The sequence below is a fragment of the Hippichthys cyanospilos genome, chromosome 2, assembly GCF_059441005.1.
Source record: "Hippichthys cyanospilos isolate Australia breed blue-spotted pipefish chromosome 2, RoL_Hcya_1.0, whole genome shotgun sequence".
In the NCBI taxonomy this organism is placed as follows: Eukaryota; Metazoa; Chordata; class Actinopteri; order Syngnathiformes; family Syngnathidae; genus Hippichthys; species Hippichthys cyanospilos.
The window spans coordinates 11,081,798-11,097,291 of record NC_142370.1 but is presented as its reverse complement, the minus strand read 5'-3'; the positions used below and the strand labels follow the sequence as shown (position 1 = coordinate 11,097,291).

The 15,494-nt window shown below is 41.9% G+C and overlaps 1 protein-coding gene and 1 long non-coding RNA gene across 4 annotated transcripts in view; one reads left to right on the top strand and one right to left on the bottom strand.

Moving 5' to 3' along the window:
• Positions 1 to 15,494, top strand: part of LOC148427256 (IQ motif and SEC7 domain-containing protein 1-like) — a 39,535-nt gene that overhangs the window by 7,962 nt on the left and 16,079 nt on the right. For 2 of the 3 annotated variants that reach the window (XM_088408519.1, XM_088408517.1), the window contains exons 1-6: positions 758 to 903; positions 12,078 to 12,195; positions 12,568 to 12,735; positions 13,225 to 13,398; positions 13,478 to 13,573; positions 14,886 to 15,448. In XM_088408519.1, the coding sequence (XP_088264645.1) occupies positions 827 to 903; positions 12,078 to 12,195; positions 12,568 to 12,735; positions 13,225 to 13,398; positions 13,478 to 13,573; positions 14,886 to 15,448 (1,196 nt within the window). In that variant the 5' untranslated portion in view covers positions 758 to 826. Of the gene's footprint in view, positions 1 to 757; positions 904 to 12,077; positions 12,196 to 12,567; positions 12,736 to 13,224; positions 13,399 to 13,477; positions 13,574 to 14,885; positions 15,449 to 15,494 lie in introns of those variants that run through there. The other variant, XM_088408518.1, reaches the window with a different exon arrangement.
• LOC148427257 (uncharacterized) lies at positions 8,079 to 9,888 on the bottom strand. The gene is made up of 2 exons (XR_015864874.1): positions 9,490 to 9,888; positions 8,079 to 8,513 (listed from the first exon to the last, which is right to left on the bottom strand). It is a non-coding gene; the product is annotated as an uncharacterized LOC148427257 (long non-coding RNA).

Sequence of the window (15,494 nt, the reverse complement as noted above, 5' to 3'; positions counted from 1 at the left end):
AGTGAGGACAAAATGTATTGCCCTTTGAAATGCGGTCGTCAAAGATGTCATATTATTATTGCTCAATAAAAAACATTACCTCAGGTCCCTGGGATTAACCTGCAAATAAAACTGATCCACAGAATTAAAATGAATTGAAAAATGCTTCTCAAATTAAGTAAGTGATTCTGAAAATGGATTCGAAAAAAAAATCAGAGCTTAGATGGATGGATGGATGGATGGATGGATGGATGGATGGCAGGAAGGAAGGAAGGAAGGATGATGGATAATCGATGCATGCTGGATGGAAGGAAGGAAGGACGAAAGGAAGGAAGGAAGGTAGTAAGGCAGGATGGATGGATGGATGGATGGATGGATGGATGGATGGATGGATGGATGGATGGATGGATAGATAGATAGATAGATAGATAGATAGATAGATAGATAGATAGATAGATAGATAGATAGATAGATAGATAGATAGATAGATAGATAGATAGATAGATAGATAGATACAAACAATTTGAAGTGTGAAAATCGCCTGTAAAAACTCTACTACGCTCATAGATAGAAACAATTTGAAGTGTGAAAATCGTCTGCAAAAACTCTACTACGCTCATTCGTATCTCAAGGCAGTACTGTGAATAGCGGTCAGCCAATAGACGGCGGAACCTCGTATACATTAATGGAATGCCATTCATGAAGAGAAATAAGAGGAGGAGGCGGATGTCGATGGGATGAAGGCGCGCACCTCCCGCCCCCTCTCCCTCCCTCTGCCCCTCCCTCCTCCTCTCGTGGGTTGGCGCGCTCCCGCTCCGCGTTGCATTGGCGTGGATGAGCTGAGCACATGCACACAAAAATGTGGTGCATCAACTGCGCGTCCGAGAAAACGTCCGCTATTCCGCACAACAAGCTATTCTACTGGTAAGACGACCACCGCCAGCAGATTTTTTTTGGGGGGGTAGGAGAGGGGGGGGGGGGGGGGGATGTATGCTGTCACGACTATGAGTATGTGTGTGCGTGGTGTGCGCGCGGCCGAGCGAGGGCTGACTGCGCGTTTTCAGCTTTGCGATGGCGCACTGAGATGCGCGGGCGTGCGTGTCACACTTGACCGCTTATGGCCTGACGTTTGGCGCGCGTGCACAGCGCATAGTGCGTTTGTGTGATTGCCATTTACCTGTCCCTCTGCATCATTGAATGCCTTCTTGTTGGCCTGTGAACTCATAGCTTGTTTGGGTCGGACGTCTCTGGTTATGTGTTCTATAATGTCTTTCAACGTGCATTACAGCTCCATACTATGCTTTTTCACATGAAAACATGTTTTGATCTGTTGAAGTCTTTGAATCGTCTTTGATGCCCACGAAAATATATAATGAAGTCATTTTAATCTGTTTTTAATGGTTATGAAAACATGGACAGTAAGTTTGTCAAAAACGTCAGCGACTGTGACAAATTCGTGGAAGTCCTCAAAATGCAGTTGTTGGCTATGAAAACATACATTAGGTTTGACAAAGACTATGAAATTGTAATTGATGCTAACGAAAAAGCGTACATCGAGTTGGTACATTTTTTGGGTGGGCCTGTGAGGACTAGTGTTGTCATCAAGACCATACCAACCAAGCTCAAGACATCGGGACAAGAGAGTCTTGAGAGCGAGACGAGACCAAAACGAGACCAAGACAAGACCGGGACTGCATATCCTCCTGAGACCCAGTCAACTGGCTTCTGTCCATTTTGTCTTGACAAGATGGCAAAGTTAATTGTGGTCCACCCAAAGACGTGAGACACCTTTGAAAAGGCCAGGATGTCCTCGACTGAGCACTCTAGCATTTTCATAGCAATACGTCAAAAGATATAGACCAACAAAAATGTCCACTACCATGGACACAAATGACTAGACTGGGTCACGGGAGGATATTGGAATAGGTGGGCCTTTCTTTAGAATGATCTGTATTGTTTTTGGTGGGAAATTCTGCATATCAAAAGTAGGGTTTTTCAATACCACTTTTTTCAAACCGATACCAGTATGAGTATTTGCAGTAACTTAGCTGGAATGAGTCGAAAGATATAGACCAAACACAAATACTGTGGACTTTGGACTTGCTTCTAGGCACTTTTTAAATTGCCTGTTATTTTATTTTTCAAAGTTACGCAACTATAAAAAGGTTCCACCCAAACCTGTTAAAATTGTACTGTACCACATAAATATGGTGTTTATTTTCCTCCTTTTTAATATTGCACTATAACTTCACTGTTAGCATGGCTTCTTTGTCCTTTCCGCTTCTCTCACCTCACTGTGATGCGAGTTAATTACTCATCGTCCTCAGAATCGTAGCTTAATCCCCACCATGGAGGTGATGATAATTGATTGAGCGGAGCGGATCCGCACATGGATGGCCAGTGTTTAATCGCGCTTGCCAGTCAGCTCGTAGGTGAAGTATGAGTTAGCTTATCGCCTAGCTTAGGGCTAGTGAGGATTGTTACTCTTGCTTGCCTGCGTCCCTACGTCCTTGACACGTTATTTTTGATAGGGACACATACTTTCACATCAACGTGCGTCCGTCGGATGCAGTTTTTGACAACAAAATATTAATCATCGTCCATTTACTCTTTTATTCAGCAAAACTTGACCACTTACGAGCATTTTATGACAAGTACGTCCGCCGTGTTTGTTTTGATCTCGCAGGTTTTACCCGTATTCTCATTTTTGTCAAATTTCATCTGCAGGATATATTGTATTTGTTGCAAATTCATTCTATTATTTTAATACATTTTACTGTGATCTGTTGTTTTTTGGTAACGTCTTGTAAATGCAGTTGAACCTTGGACTTAATTTGTCCTTTTTATTGCGCAACTTTTGATTTGTGTTGGGCCTCATAGCTTTTTAGGTATTGCCAGTCCTGGGGAACCAACAGTTTCCAGAGGTAAAATGAGCACTGAGTTTATTAAACAACTCCAGAAAAAAGATTGTGTCACATAATCTATTCTGTTTTATTTCTGGTTTATCTGTTGGAAAATTGCATCACTATGACAATGCGGATCCAAATAAAATGTCATTTTGCACAGGAGTCACTATAATATAGCTTGGCAATTACTTGCTTTATGCTCCAATTTATTTAGTAATAATGCAAAAAGAAAAATGAACTGTCCTTAACAAGGCACTAAAAAGCATATCTTAAATGTGCTGATATTTGCAGAAATCTGTTAAAATCTCACTTACTCCATGAGGTATGCATACCCCTATATAAGGACCACTGGGCTAATCCATTTAAAGTCGAAATCACAAAGTTTGCAAGAGTCCTGCCTTTGGAGTTTTGAATTTCTGCACAGCTAGTGATTTAGTTCCTTGTCATGGTGTAATTTCTCCTAAGTCTTAGCTGAAGGGTGGTTTGAGTTTAAGGTCAGCAGCTTGTAATGTTTGCTAACGTTAGCATGCGGTGTGCTATGTTGAGTCCAGTCAGTTGATGTAATGAACTCGCGCATCATGCATACAAGCAGCATTTGGGCTGAAGCTCAGTCTCACATCCCTGAAAAGAGTTCATTGTTTTGATGATGTATGGGGGGGGTAGAGAAAGGTGGAGGATGGCGATGGTGGGCGTGAAGACGCGCTGAGTCACGCCGCCTGTTTGGGAAGTGCCACCGAAGCCATTGAGTCAGCAGCGAGCCTGTTGCCTAGCAACCGCCATGTGGATTCCAAACCCGATCCCAGCTGGAGGTTTCTTTTTTTGGGGGGGATGGACTCGAGTAAGGGTTGCATAGGCACTACAAACAGCTATGATTAGTTGAGTACAAATCATAACAAATCCATTTCTGATAAGCAAACTGTTTATGAAATGTTGATGAAAACATGTTATGTATGTTCGGCTCTTAGAGGCCAAAGTTGTCCTTAACGTATATAAAAACAACGTATTAAATTGATCAAAATCTGCATTTTTTTTTAACTATCTACCATTCTCTCTTGGTAAGCAAATGGCAGCATTGAAGTATTGAGTTTGATTGAGCTTGAATATCCATTTTACTCACCGCCAAGGGAGCACGTCCAATTTGTAAATGCAGCAGGCGTGTTACTGTTGTGTTGGTGCTCTCCATCAATCCGAGCGTGATGGTGTTGAAAATATGTTGTTGTTGCTCTTATTTCTAAACCTGAAGGCATGATGAGTCTGTTGAAGGCATATTGTTGCTGTAGCCAGGCAGTGAGGATGAAAAAAAAAGTTTTACTAAAAATAAAGATGACATCCTTGTACCATCTGCGGTTTATAGTCCGGTGCGGCCTACACATGACATATATAGATTTTCTGTTCAGGTTTTTTTTTGTTTTGTCATTTTGTTTTATTTTGTAGGTGCGGTTTATAGTCTGAAAAATACAATATGACCCTCTGAGAGCCAGCCTATTCATTGTGTCCACTTTTTGGCACAGGCTCAAAGCGGCAAGAACATTTAATTCAAAGGCGAGTATGCCATTTTATAAAATAAATAAATAAATAAATAAGACTATTTTAAAAACACATGGCCAATAAAGATGAGTGACGTTCTTCTTGATGACTGATTACTTTTAGCCCCGTCTGACTGACAGCTCCACCTGAATGCTTCTGCTGTCGTGCGTCACCATGACACTTAAATCCTCCGCCGCAATACCTTCCCGGGCTCGAGATGCCGAAGAGTCACTTAATGCCGGCGCTGCTTCGTGCCACCTTCAATCATGTCCTCATTTCTCTGTGTCATTTTGTCTCCATTTGTGTACCTTGTAATTGTTTTGACATTTCAGCTTCAACGCACCTGCTGACTGGAACGTCCATCATGCTCGTTTATATATACTGGTACCATCGTGTGGTTTAGTAATTTAGTTAGATCATGCCTACTGAGTTGTGGCGCTACCATTATGCCCCCAATAATTGGTATCGATTTTATTTCAAGGTATCAGCACTCATGATGGTAGCCGATACTAGAATTGACCGCTTTCTTTTGATAACGGAGTAGAAATTACTATTAGAGGAGTTGAAATACATCATTCATTTATGAAATTTTAAGAAAAATACCATATCCTTAGAGACAGCCTATTTATTTGTGCCCATTGTAGTGAACATTTGTTTTTGGTCTATTATTGTTTGATTGCAGTTATCCTACTACCTGGTGTCTTGCTTAGACAAAATGGACACAGCAGTGGACACTAATGAGATGTCACAAGGATATACAAAAACAATAGCTTAATGATGAATGGCTCGCAATCCTTTTTCTTTTTTTCCCAACAAAATAAACTAATCCAGGTCAAAATCAAGTAACTTATTCACTACCATTGAGAACTATAATGTCAGTGGTCCCCTTTCATATCACGAATCAGATTTGTTTCATCATATATTTGGATGTCATAGACACATACACACAAAAAAAAAACCCAACAACAAGAAAATGATTGAGCTGAAGCCATGGAATCTCAGTGTTTGGTATGAAGTAAGGTTGCTGTCAAAAAGCTGTAGTCTGATAGCGATTTTACAACTCTAGATACTGTATGTGTTGATTTTATGAAATGATAACTTGCGAGTGCAAAGTATTTTGAATACAACTCTTGTTTGCGCAATGACTTTGCGAGACACGACATTTGTTTTTGGGCTATATCTTTTGACTTCCTGGAGCTACTCTACTACAGTAAGTCCCCATGTGCTGAGTAGAGGACATCCTGGCCTTTTCAATGGTGTCTCATGTGTTTGGTTGGGATGCAATTATCTTTACTGTATCGCTAATACAAAATGAATACAACTGTGGACACAAATGAAGAGGCGGGGTCTCAAGAGACAGTAGCATTTTGCTAACAAAAAGAAACATGAACGTTATGGCAGTTTTCTTTTCTTGTAATTTGTAATTTCCTGTTTGTGGTTGTCAAACCGCTCCAAGAGATCGGCCAATATGAGTATCAGCTGCCATTTCAAATACAGATACCTTGAAAAAGGGCATGTGTAATGGCCTGATACCTATAATTGGTATCAGTCCTCACCCATATCTACCAAACTATGGAGTAAGATCTATGTCAAAAAGACATATGTGTGTTTAACAATCCGTATGAATATGACTAAAGTAAATTGTGTTGAGTTTAATTGTTTTGAATGAAAGTAAGGGCAGTTTTGCTTTTTTTAATTTCGAGTTCCTCATTTTCAAAACCCCCACAAGAGGGCAAACGATACTGGTAGGGGGGCTGTCACCTTGAAGTAAGGTCTGGTATTGGCCTAATACGACAACTGGTATCGGTACTCACCTATCCCTAATCAAATGTACTAGTAGGACATGTACTACTCGGTGTGGGTATCATAGACTACTCAACAGTTTAATACTCGTATCGGTTTGAAAGAAAGTGATAACGAACATCCTTCAAGAAGTTAAAAACTATGTTCTTTCAGTCAAATTGGTACTATCATGTTTATACCATCATGTCTATAGTCCTCAGTCATGCCTTTTTAGTCATATTGATATCATCTCGTCACTAGAATTATACAGCTGTCTTGATCAGTCAACCACTTTCTGTCAACGCTTTCTAGATGATGCGGCAAAATGCTAACAACACTTTTCTATACACACTATCTGAAAATGCGCGTGCACAGAGGATTGTGGGCAGATGGTGGAGGATTGTTACGTCAGATCCCAGATTCATGATGAACAATTTTACTGCAGTGAGGAGAGAACTCGTGTGTGTGTGTGCGCGTGCGTGTGTGTGTGTGTGTGTCTCGTGTTTTGTGGGTTTCAAACACCCCCACAAAGCAGAAGTTGCTCATTTGGTGTGTGCGCATGCATGAGAGCATGTTGGCTGAGCAAGATGGTAACAAAGCATATAGATAGTCCAAGTACAGCAGTACTGCATTGCAACTTTGTTGTCGTTGTCTTGTGTTGCGCCATGTGTACTTCCTGATTGGTGGAGTATAACCTAAGATTTTGTATGTGTTGGGCAGTGCCTTAACCAGCTAGTCACATTTGTTGTTGTTCTTGTTATACTACAATCTTTGAAGTAGATCCTGGAAGCATATCATTTTTCAGGGACTCCGGATTCCTCCCACACTCCAAAAATATGCATGGCAGGTGTATTGGACACATTAAATCGTCCTTAGGTGAGATTGGGAGCGTTTGTCCCTCTGTGCCCTGGGATAAGGGGCTATAGAAAATGGATGCATGTTATTGTGCTGCACCTCATGTGATTGGCAGAAACTCCCAATGCTAGCAGCTAGTAGCAGGAAGCAGCATTCGATGCAAACAGCTTTAGCTGCCAGCAGCAAACATCCCATTTTGGCTGGCGAGAGGAGTGATGCCAATTTAGCGACTTTTTCGCCAAATCTGGCGACTTTCCAAAGCCCCCATGCTGACATTTTTTTGTAAAAAGCAACTAGGGACAAATCCAGCATCCTTTTATGGTGTACTAAATTTGTTTAAGTCACAAGTCATTCAAGGTATTTTGAGAAGTGACGGGCAATTTCAATATTTTGTGCTCTTTTAGCCAGCTAGATCTCCTACTCTGTTTTTGACGTCACCAAACCAAATGAGGAGATACTGTGTGAATTCTCACTAAGGCTTCTAGAGAGTGAAATAATCTGCTGGTAGCCTTTTATGTAGTTCAAATTTTAAGTAAAATCTAAAAAAGGACACAATATTATTCAGTGGAAACCTGTTTTATTATCTTGTGTACTATGATTGTTCTTTAAAGGCACCTAAAAATTGCTTGTAAAAAATAGCTTTGCTTTGTTTTGAATGGAATGTCTGCAAAATAAGTTAATCAACAAATTCCATAATATATACTCAAGTATACAAGGGTTTTTATGGATCTACTGTATATGTGATATGAAATGACACCAGCGTTACATTTATACAACTTCTGTGAATCGTTAGAATACGTAAAGGTAAAAATTTAAAATCACTGGAAAATATCGGTTGATGTCTGTAGTTCGGCAGAGCCTTATATTTAGTCCATCCATCCATTGTGTTGTGACGGATGAGTTCCTGGTTGACGGAAGACGAACTAGCGAGTTGCGTCATGGTCTCAAAGGCTTGTCATGTTGTGTTATGTATCGTGTCATTTTCTCATTTGACTTTCTGGTTTGCAGATGATGAGATTGCTTATGGTATCACGTGTTGCATCATTTATTTTCACTTAAGTGGGGGAAAAAAATAGCTTTTTATGTGATGCGTCTACATATCACGCATTAAATGACTTAGCAGCTTTCTTCCGTGTAGGATGTCTCAAGTTTCTGAATGTGTTGCGCTGTACCTGTCAACTTAGCAGTTGAAAAAGTCGGCATCTCATCACTTTGTCTTAACACACTCGCTTCCAAAATAACTCTGAGAATCACACACTGAGAATCACATAGTTGCCCACGAGGTGAGGAACTGATGTTCATTGTCTCCTTGCCTGTCAACCATCTGAGACTTGTCCTCCACACCTGCTACTCTTCCTCCACGCACATAACTCCAAACACCTTCTTTGGCTCCACCTCTTTCACACTTCCAGAACTCAGCAGCCAATGACAGAGCAGCAGGTGGGCTTCTGGCGGCGCTCCCGTCTGCAACAGACGACAGGGTGGATTTATTTATAGCACTGTGCAAAGAGACACTTAGTCAAATGTAAAACAAGACATGGAAAAAAAAATGTGTGATTTTGATTCTAATCAGAGCTATAATCATAATAACAATACTAAAAGACTTACAGCAATTATAAGGATAATAAGAGACTACCTGAACCTCTACATCTGTCGAACAAAAACCCTTAATGCCCAAATTTACAATTCTTTAGTTGCAAAATTGGTGTAGAAACATCTTGACCTGTCGTAAACTCTATAACCTTTCGAGTTTCTACATCGACATTTTTGTCCTGGACTACCAGAACCTACTTGATCATCACTAGAATCTGTTATAGAACTAGACTCATAGAGCTTCTCCAACTTTATTAATACCCATTTCCACAACCTTGTGGTGGAACACTGGAACCTCTCCGATCACCTCTAGTGTACAACATCCTCACCTACAGAAAGTAAGATGTTCTGAAATCCTACATCTGCAACCTTGTTGTGAACCACGAGAACCTCTCCCGTTATCAAAACATTCAGATTTAGAACATCCACCACAATACATGAAGCATGACACTACACATATCCACATGTGGGATTTTTGAACCTCCTCAATCAGCAGTAGTACCAGCTGTAGAACATCCAGACAGAGCATAGATGTCAAAGTCCAGTCCTCACTGGCCAATATCCTGGACGTGTTCGACGCTTCCCTCCCAAAAATATCTTATTTAAATTAGGATGATTTTCAAGCTCCTGCAGAGCTTACTGTTGGAATTTACTGTAAGGTAAAAATATTAATAATCTAAAAATATGAATATTAATTAATATGAATAATATGAATATTATATTAATAATTAGATGTAAATTTGTTTTGTTGTCTTCCGTGCTTATAATTGTTCTTGAACAGGAAAGAATATAAGTAGGCATGTATTTTAAATCTGAATATGCGATAATTCTATATCAGTGGGAATACCGGCAGAATTGCGGTAGACCGCCCGTCTGCCTCACGGTGCGGAAGTTGTGGGTTCTCTTCCGGCTCTAGCTTTCCTGTGTGGAGTTTGCATGTTCTCCCCATGCCTGTGTAGATTTTCTTTGGACGCTCCGGTTTCCTCTTATTCCAAAAACATGCATGGCAGGTACAGTATATTGGACATTGAATTGTCTTGCGTGTGATAGAGTATGGGTCTATGGGTATAACTAGCCTACTGTTCCAAAACAGCTAGGATAGGCTCCAGCATGCTCGCGACCCTTGTCTCGGGATTAACAGTTACAATAATGGATGGATATCTCAAAACCAAAATATTTGAAAGCTGCAGCCCTCTGGCACTTACCGTTCAGCACTTTTTGTCACTTCAAACATTTGATCCAGATGCTAGCGATTCCTTGAGGCACAAAATTTAGAGAGAAGTGGCGTCTGCTACCCAAGACTTGAAGTCAGGGGAAAAAAAAAACAACAACAAAAAACTATTACACAGTTTTCCCTGAACTACAGCGATGAGTAATCATAGACTCTTGTTTTGGTTTGCTCTTTGTTTCCATGGCTTATATGCAAACACACCCTTTCTTGCTTGCCTTCAAAGGGGCAGTACACACACTATCTTTTATCATAAAAACACAAGAGGGAGGAGTGCTTCTGTGGACCATCTGCAGGGTGCGGGAAAAGAGGAATAAGACCTCCGGGTCCAATGGCATTTGGTTGGTGTTTGCGAGTACGTACACGCACACACACACACAGAGCCCACAAAGCGGTGGCTCACTGACACACATTTGTCAGAGTCCCCGTTGTGTCGGAATGTAGAGCGTGGCGAGCCCACCGGGCACACGAGCACGAGGCTTGCTGGTATATTTATTGATATGTAAAACTATATGCATGTGCAATCTACTTGAAAGAAGCTCATGAATGTTTTTGGAAATGCCAAACAATTGAGATTAATCATCAGACCTAAGTTTGTTTTTGTTTTTTTTTATGGACTAAAACATCAAAGACAGTTGAGCATAAAGTACATGTTTTTAAAGGCAATTATTTGGTCTTTAAAGAAGTTTATGTAAAGAATATGTTTCTGTAAACCTCTTATAGTTGTAGTCTTCAATGGACCTTCCATACGTGTTTATAAAAACCACAAAGTCTACAATGAACCCTGTTAGTGTATTTTATAAGCATCAATTAGCCTAAAGTATGTGGATTTGTAAACATCAAAAACAATTCAATTGGAGTTTATGAACAACAGTCAAGTGACAGCAGGCCTAATGTATGTTTTTACAAACATCAGACAATTTGGCCCTCTCTACACACATATTTTTGCAACCTATCCATCCATTCATTATCCTAGTCACTTTTCCTCACGAGGGTCAGGGGCATGCCGAAGCCTATGCCAGCTGTCATCAGGCAGTCGACGGGATTACACCCTGAACTGGCTGCCAGCCAATCGCAGGGTTTACTAACACAACCATTCGCACTCATAAACATCCCTAATGACAATTCAGAGTGTCCAATATACATACCATGCATGTCTTTGAAACGTGGGAGGAAACCAGAGTACTTGGAGAAAAACCATACAGGCATGGAAAAATATGAATACTCCACACAGTAAGACCAAAGCTGGAAGTGCTAACCACTCTTTCACCGTGCAATAATCACAATGCAACTTTTATGTAACTTTTAGAAACATGACAGAAAATGACACCACATTAATAAAACTATTGCCCTAACAATACAAGAACGCTGAGACGCTTTGTAAGCATGTGAGTCCTTTTAAAGGACTTACCAAATGATCTAACTTTGGCCATTGAAAGAAATCCCCATGAGTAACAGAATAATGGCGACTCAAAGCTTCGCCCCACTTCGCTCCCCAAATAATATATATATTTATATGTATTTTTTTAAAATATGAAATAGAATAAAATATGACTCAGGAGAGTTTTGCCCAACAGCAGGCTGTGTAACGACTGATCTTGTTGACATTTTACAACGTATCCTCCTGAGAGGCAGTCTATTCATTTGTGTTTACTATAATGGGCATTTGTTTTTAGTAAATGTCATTTGACTCAACGAACCTACTCTAAAAGATCCTAGTGTGCTCAGTAGAGGACATCCTTATGTTTGGAATTAACGTTGCTGTCTTTCTGAGACAAAATAGACATAATAGTGGACTCAATCAAATTGGCTGGGTCTCGAGAGAATTTAGAGAGTTTCACACTGTCAAAAAATGTTTACATGGCTCAGGCGAGGTCATGTAAAAGGCAAGGGGAGAAACCAAATCTTATATAGATACATGCTGGATCTCTCTCACACACTGTACACCCACATGCACACGCAAACACACACACAATGCAGATACCCCCACAATGACACGCACTGCTGTTCAGCATGAGTCAACTGTGTGCATGCGTGCGCATGTGTGTGTGTTTGTGTGAGCTTGGCCGTGCCCACGCTCACTTCAGTTCCATCTTCACGGGTCTTTGAAAATGATAATAATAATGATTGCGATGATACTAACACGCACCCACACCGTTGATGGCATCTCTGGAGCTAGCATTGACCACTCCTGCATTTATCCTCAGTGTGGAAGGTGATCCGCGGTGTCCGGAGGCACTCCCTTTTCCAGATACACTGTTTGGGCACCCATACGCCTCCAGCACCAGCATTTCCAGTGGGCCCCTAGGAGCCTCCCACGCACAGGTAGTTTCTAGCTCGGCGTACCATGAGACCCAACCTATTCATTTGTGTCCCCTGTAGTGGACATTTGTTTTTAGTCTATATATTTTGATTCATTGGACCGACCGGACTAAGTCTAGTGTGCTCAATAGAGGACATCCTGCCCTTTCCAATGATTCCTCACGTATTGGGGGGGCGGGGATTGCTCAAATTTGCTGAGACATAATGGACACAACAGAGGACACAAATGAAGAGGCTGGGGGCGGGGGGGTGCTTAAAGTTGCTGAGACATAATGGACACAACAGTGGACACAAATGAAGAGGCTGGGTCTGTATGATTTTGTGTATCAAAAGGTTATTTGCTTCAAATATGACTGGGCAGGTGTTGTTTAACAGGAAAGCTCGCCTGTGTCTACGCCCAGTGCGGGGAGCTTGGCGTGGGCTCAGCGAAGTCGCCAGCAGCCTGCCAGCCTGGCACTACGCAAGCAAGAGGAGGAGGAGAGCAAACGCTGCAAGGCCCTTTCTGACAGCTATGAGCTCTCCACAGACCTCCAGGACAAGAAGGTGACACACCCAATCCCTTGACCCATAAGGCAATGTTTTTTTTTTTTTCAAATAATGATTTGAAATATGTTTTCCGCAAAGCAGAGCCCTATCAGTGTATATAATATTTAAAACTGACTTCCCGTCCATCTTTAAGTCATCAAACATTGCAACTTCAATTGTCGTGGTATCTCGAAGTACAGTACAGCCGTATTTAATTGGCAACTCCAGAAGCAAGATCGTGGCGTATCATTTGTTTTATTTCTGGTCTGTCTGCTGAAAAATTGCCATACTAATGAGAATATTTATCCATAAAAGAATTGCTGTTTAGCAATAGGTTGATTCACTGCATTATGACGTTTCAAATGGTAGATTTGTCGATACCTGCTTAAACCCTGGTAAAATGTCACGTACCCACTGAAGAGGCTTCACTTACCCCGATTTGAAAAAAACACTGCTCTATGTGCCCACACCATTTGAAAGGCTTCTGATGAGCCGTTCCTTGTTCAGGTTGAGATGCTGGAAAGGAAGTACGGCGGCCAGTTTGTATCGCGACGGGCGGCCAGGACCATTCAGACGGCGTTCCGGCAGTACCGCATGAAAAAGAACTTCCAAAGGCTTCGCAGCTCGGCCTCAGAGAGCCGGATGACACGACGCATTATTTTGTCTAACATGAGAATGCAGGTATGAACACATGAACAAACCAGACACACCCGCACACGCACATGCAGTCTGTCATCTTGCTGTGTATGTGTGTGTCCAGTACTCCTTTGATGAGCGTCAACCGCAAGGTCAAGGGTATTCAGGTCCGCAGGAGGCCGAGAATACGGGCGACATGGATGACTCTTTCTCCAAGCAGGTATCGACTTTTAGCTTGTTATTCTATTCTATTCTATTCTATTCTATTCTATTCTATTCTATTCTGTCTTAAAATAATACCAGCCTAAATGTAAATGGAACTGATGTAAACTAGAAGATCAGCTATTAGCATAATTGCATTTGATCAAATCTCATTTGTATTGTATGTAAAATCATCATTAATCTGACTTTGTTATCATTATTATTTACAAATACAGTGTTCCCTCGCCGCTTCGCGTTTCACTTTTTCTGGCCTCGGTGCTTCACGTTTCACTTCCCAGCTGCGCATGATGCCCGTCAACACTCCCCCACTTAGTGCTAATGTGGAGTGAAGCAGTCTAACAGCGCTAATACACATTCTTGTTCAAATGAAGGCACTTTTGCTTAAATCTAAGGGCATTTTGTCAATTTTGCCTCCCCTGCCACTCAACTCTCAGGCTATACGCTTTCATCTGTGACGAGCTGTATGGAGATTTATGTGTAAAAGTCATTTTTTTTTACTCAATTTGCTGTCTTGATATGTGTTAACATATCAAGTACAAGCATGTTAGAAAGTTCCCAAATCTTTATTTAATTAGTGCCTGGCTACGGGGTAATTTATTATGTTCTACAGAGTATTTTGTGCTTGACTTGCTATCTTGCTCAGTGTTATCATTTTAGCCATTCTAATCCGAATCCTCCATGACCTTGGGCAAAATGTAGAACCTTATAAAGCCCTCTTAGTTTTTTGTACTCAAATGGCTGTCTTGCTATATGCCCGTGCTTCTCAATTATATTATGCCAAATTCCCCCCCTCCAACCGTGCTGACTTAAAAATAAGATTATTATCTAAAAATGTTGTATAATTATAGCTAAACCTGTATCCTTTTAACATTAACAAAAGAAAACAAAGGAAATGAAATCAAATTTCAACAACTTTTCATTATTTTTTACAGTGTTTTTATACAGGTTACAGCTTAGTCTAAAACAGAAAAAAATAACCAAGTGCATTAAGGTGCCTAAAGGTGACAAAAAGAAAAGACATGAAAATTCTTATTTTATTGCAATTATACTTAACGTGACAAAAACAAAGCCTTTTCTCTGAGGTAATCCGCGCTCCAGGGGGACCCGCCTCACACAGAAGCCCTGGTATATGCTAACATGTCAACTGCCAGCATGTTAGCATTTTATCTATTCTTTGTTTTTGATCCATATTTTTAATCTGGAAACGTTTGTTTGCCTACAATACACATAGCAATGCGTGTGTGTGTGTGTGTGTGTGTGTGTGTGTGTGTGTGTGTGTGCGTGCACGTGTGTGTGTGGTCGTCTGTCAGGTCAAGTCGCTGGCAGACTCGATGGACGACTCGCTCACCTGCCAATCAGGTCGGGACGACTCCCAGGAGGCAGGAGGAGAGGGAGAGGAGGAGGAGGGTGATGAGGAGGAGGAAGAGGAGGACGAGGAGGAGGAAGAGGAGGAGGAGGAAGACTACAGGGAGCGCTCCTGGGGTGGAACCTCCTCCCGCAGGGTGGTGGGCCAGGTAGGCCAAGTCGGACGGGGGGCCTCCGGCGCCGCCATGCACGAGGACAGTACGGCCACTTCCTTCAGCGACGTCACACTCTACATGGATGACGGCTGCCTCCCGTCCTCGCCAATCTCCCGCCCGCCCTCCTCGCCGCTGTCATGCCCGGCCTCCAGCTCCGAGACAGAGTACTGGGGGGGCGCCAGCGTGAGGGAGGACAGCCGAGAGACGGAAAGAAGTGGAAACGCCAGCCGGAGGAGCAGCACCCCTTGCACTGAGTGTCGGGGGGAGCACCGGGGGAGACCCGCTGCAGGAGGCCACCTGCCTGTCTTGACCATCGAACCGCCCAGCGACAGCTCGGTCGACATGAGTGACAGGTGAGTGACAGCAATCAGAGGTCAACGTGTAGTCTCGACCATCCTG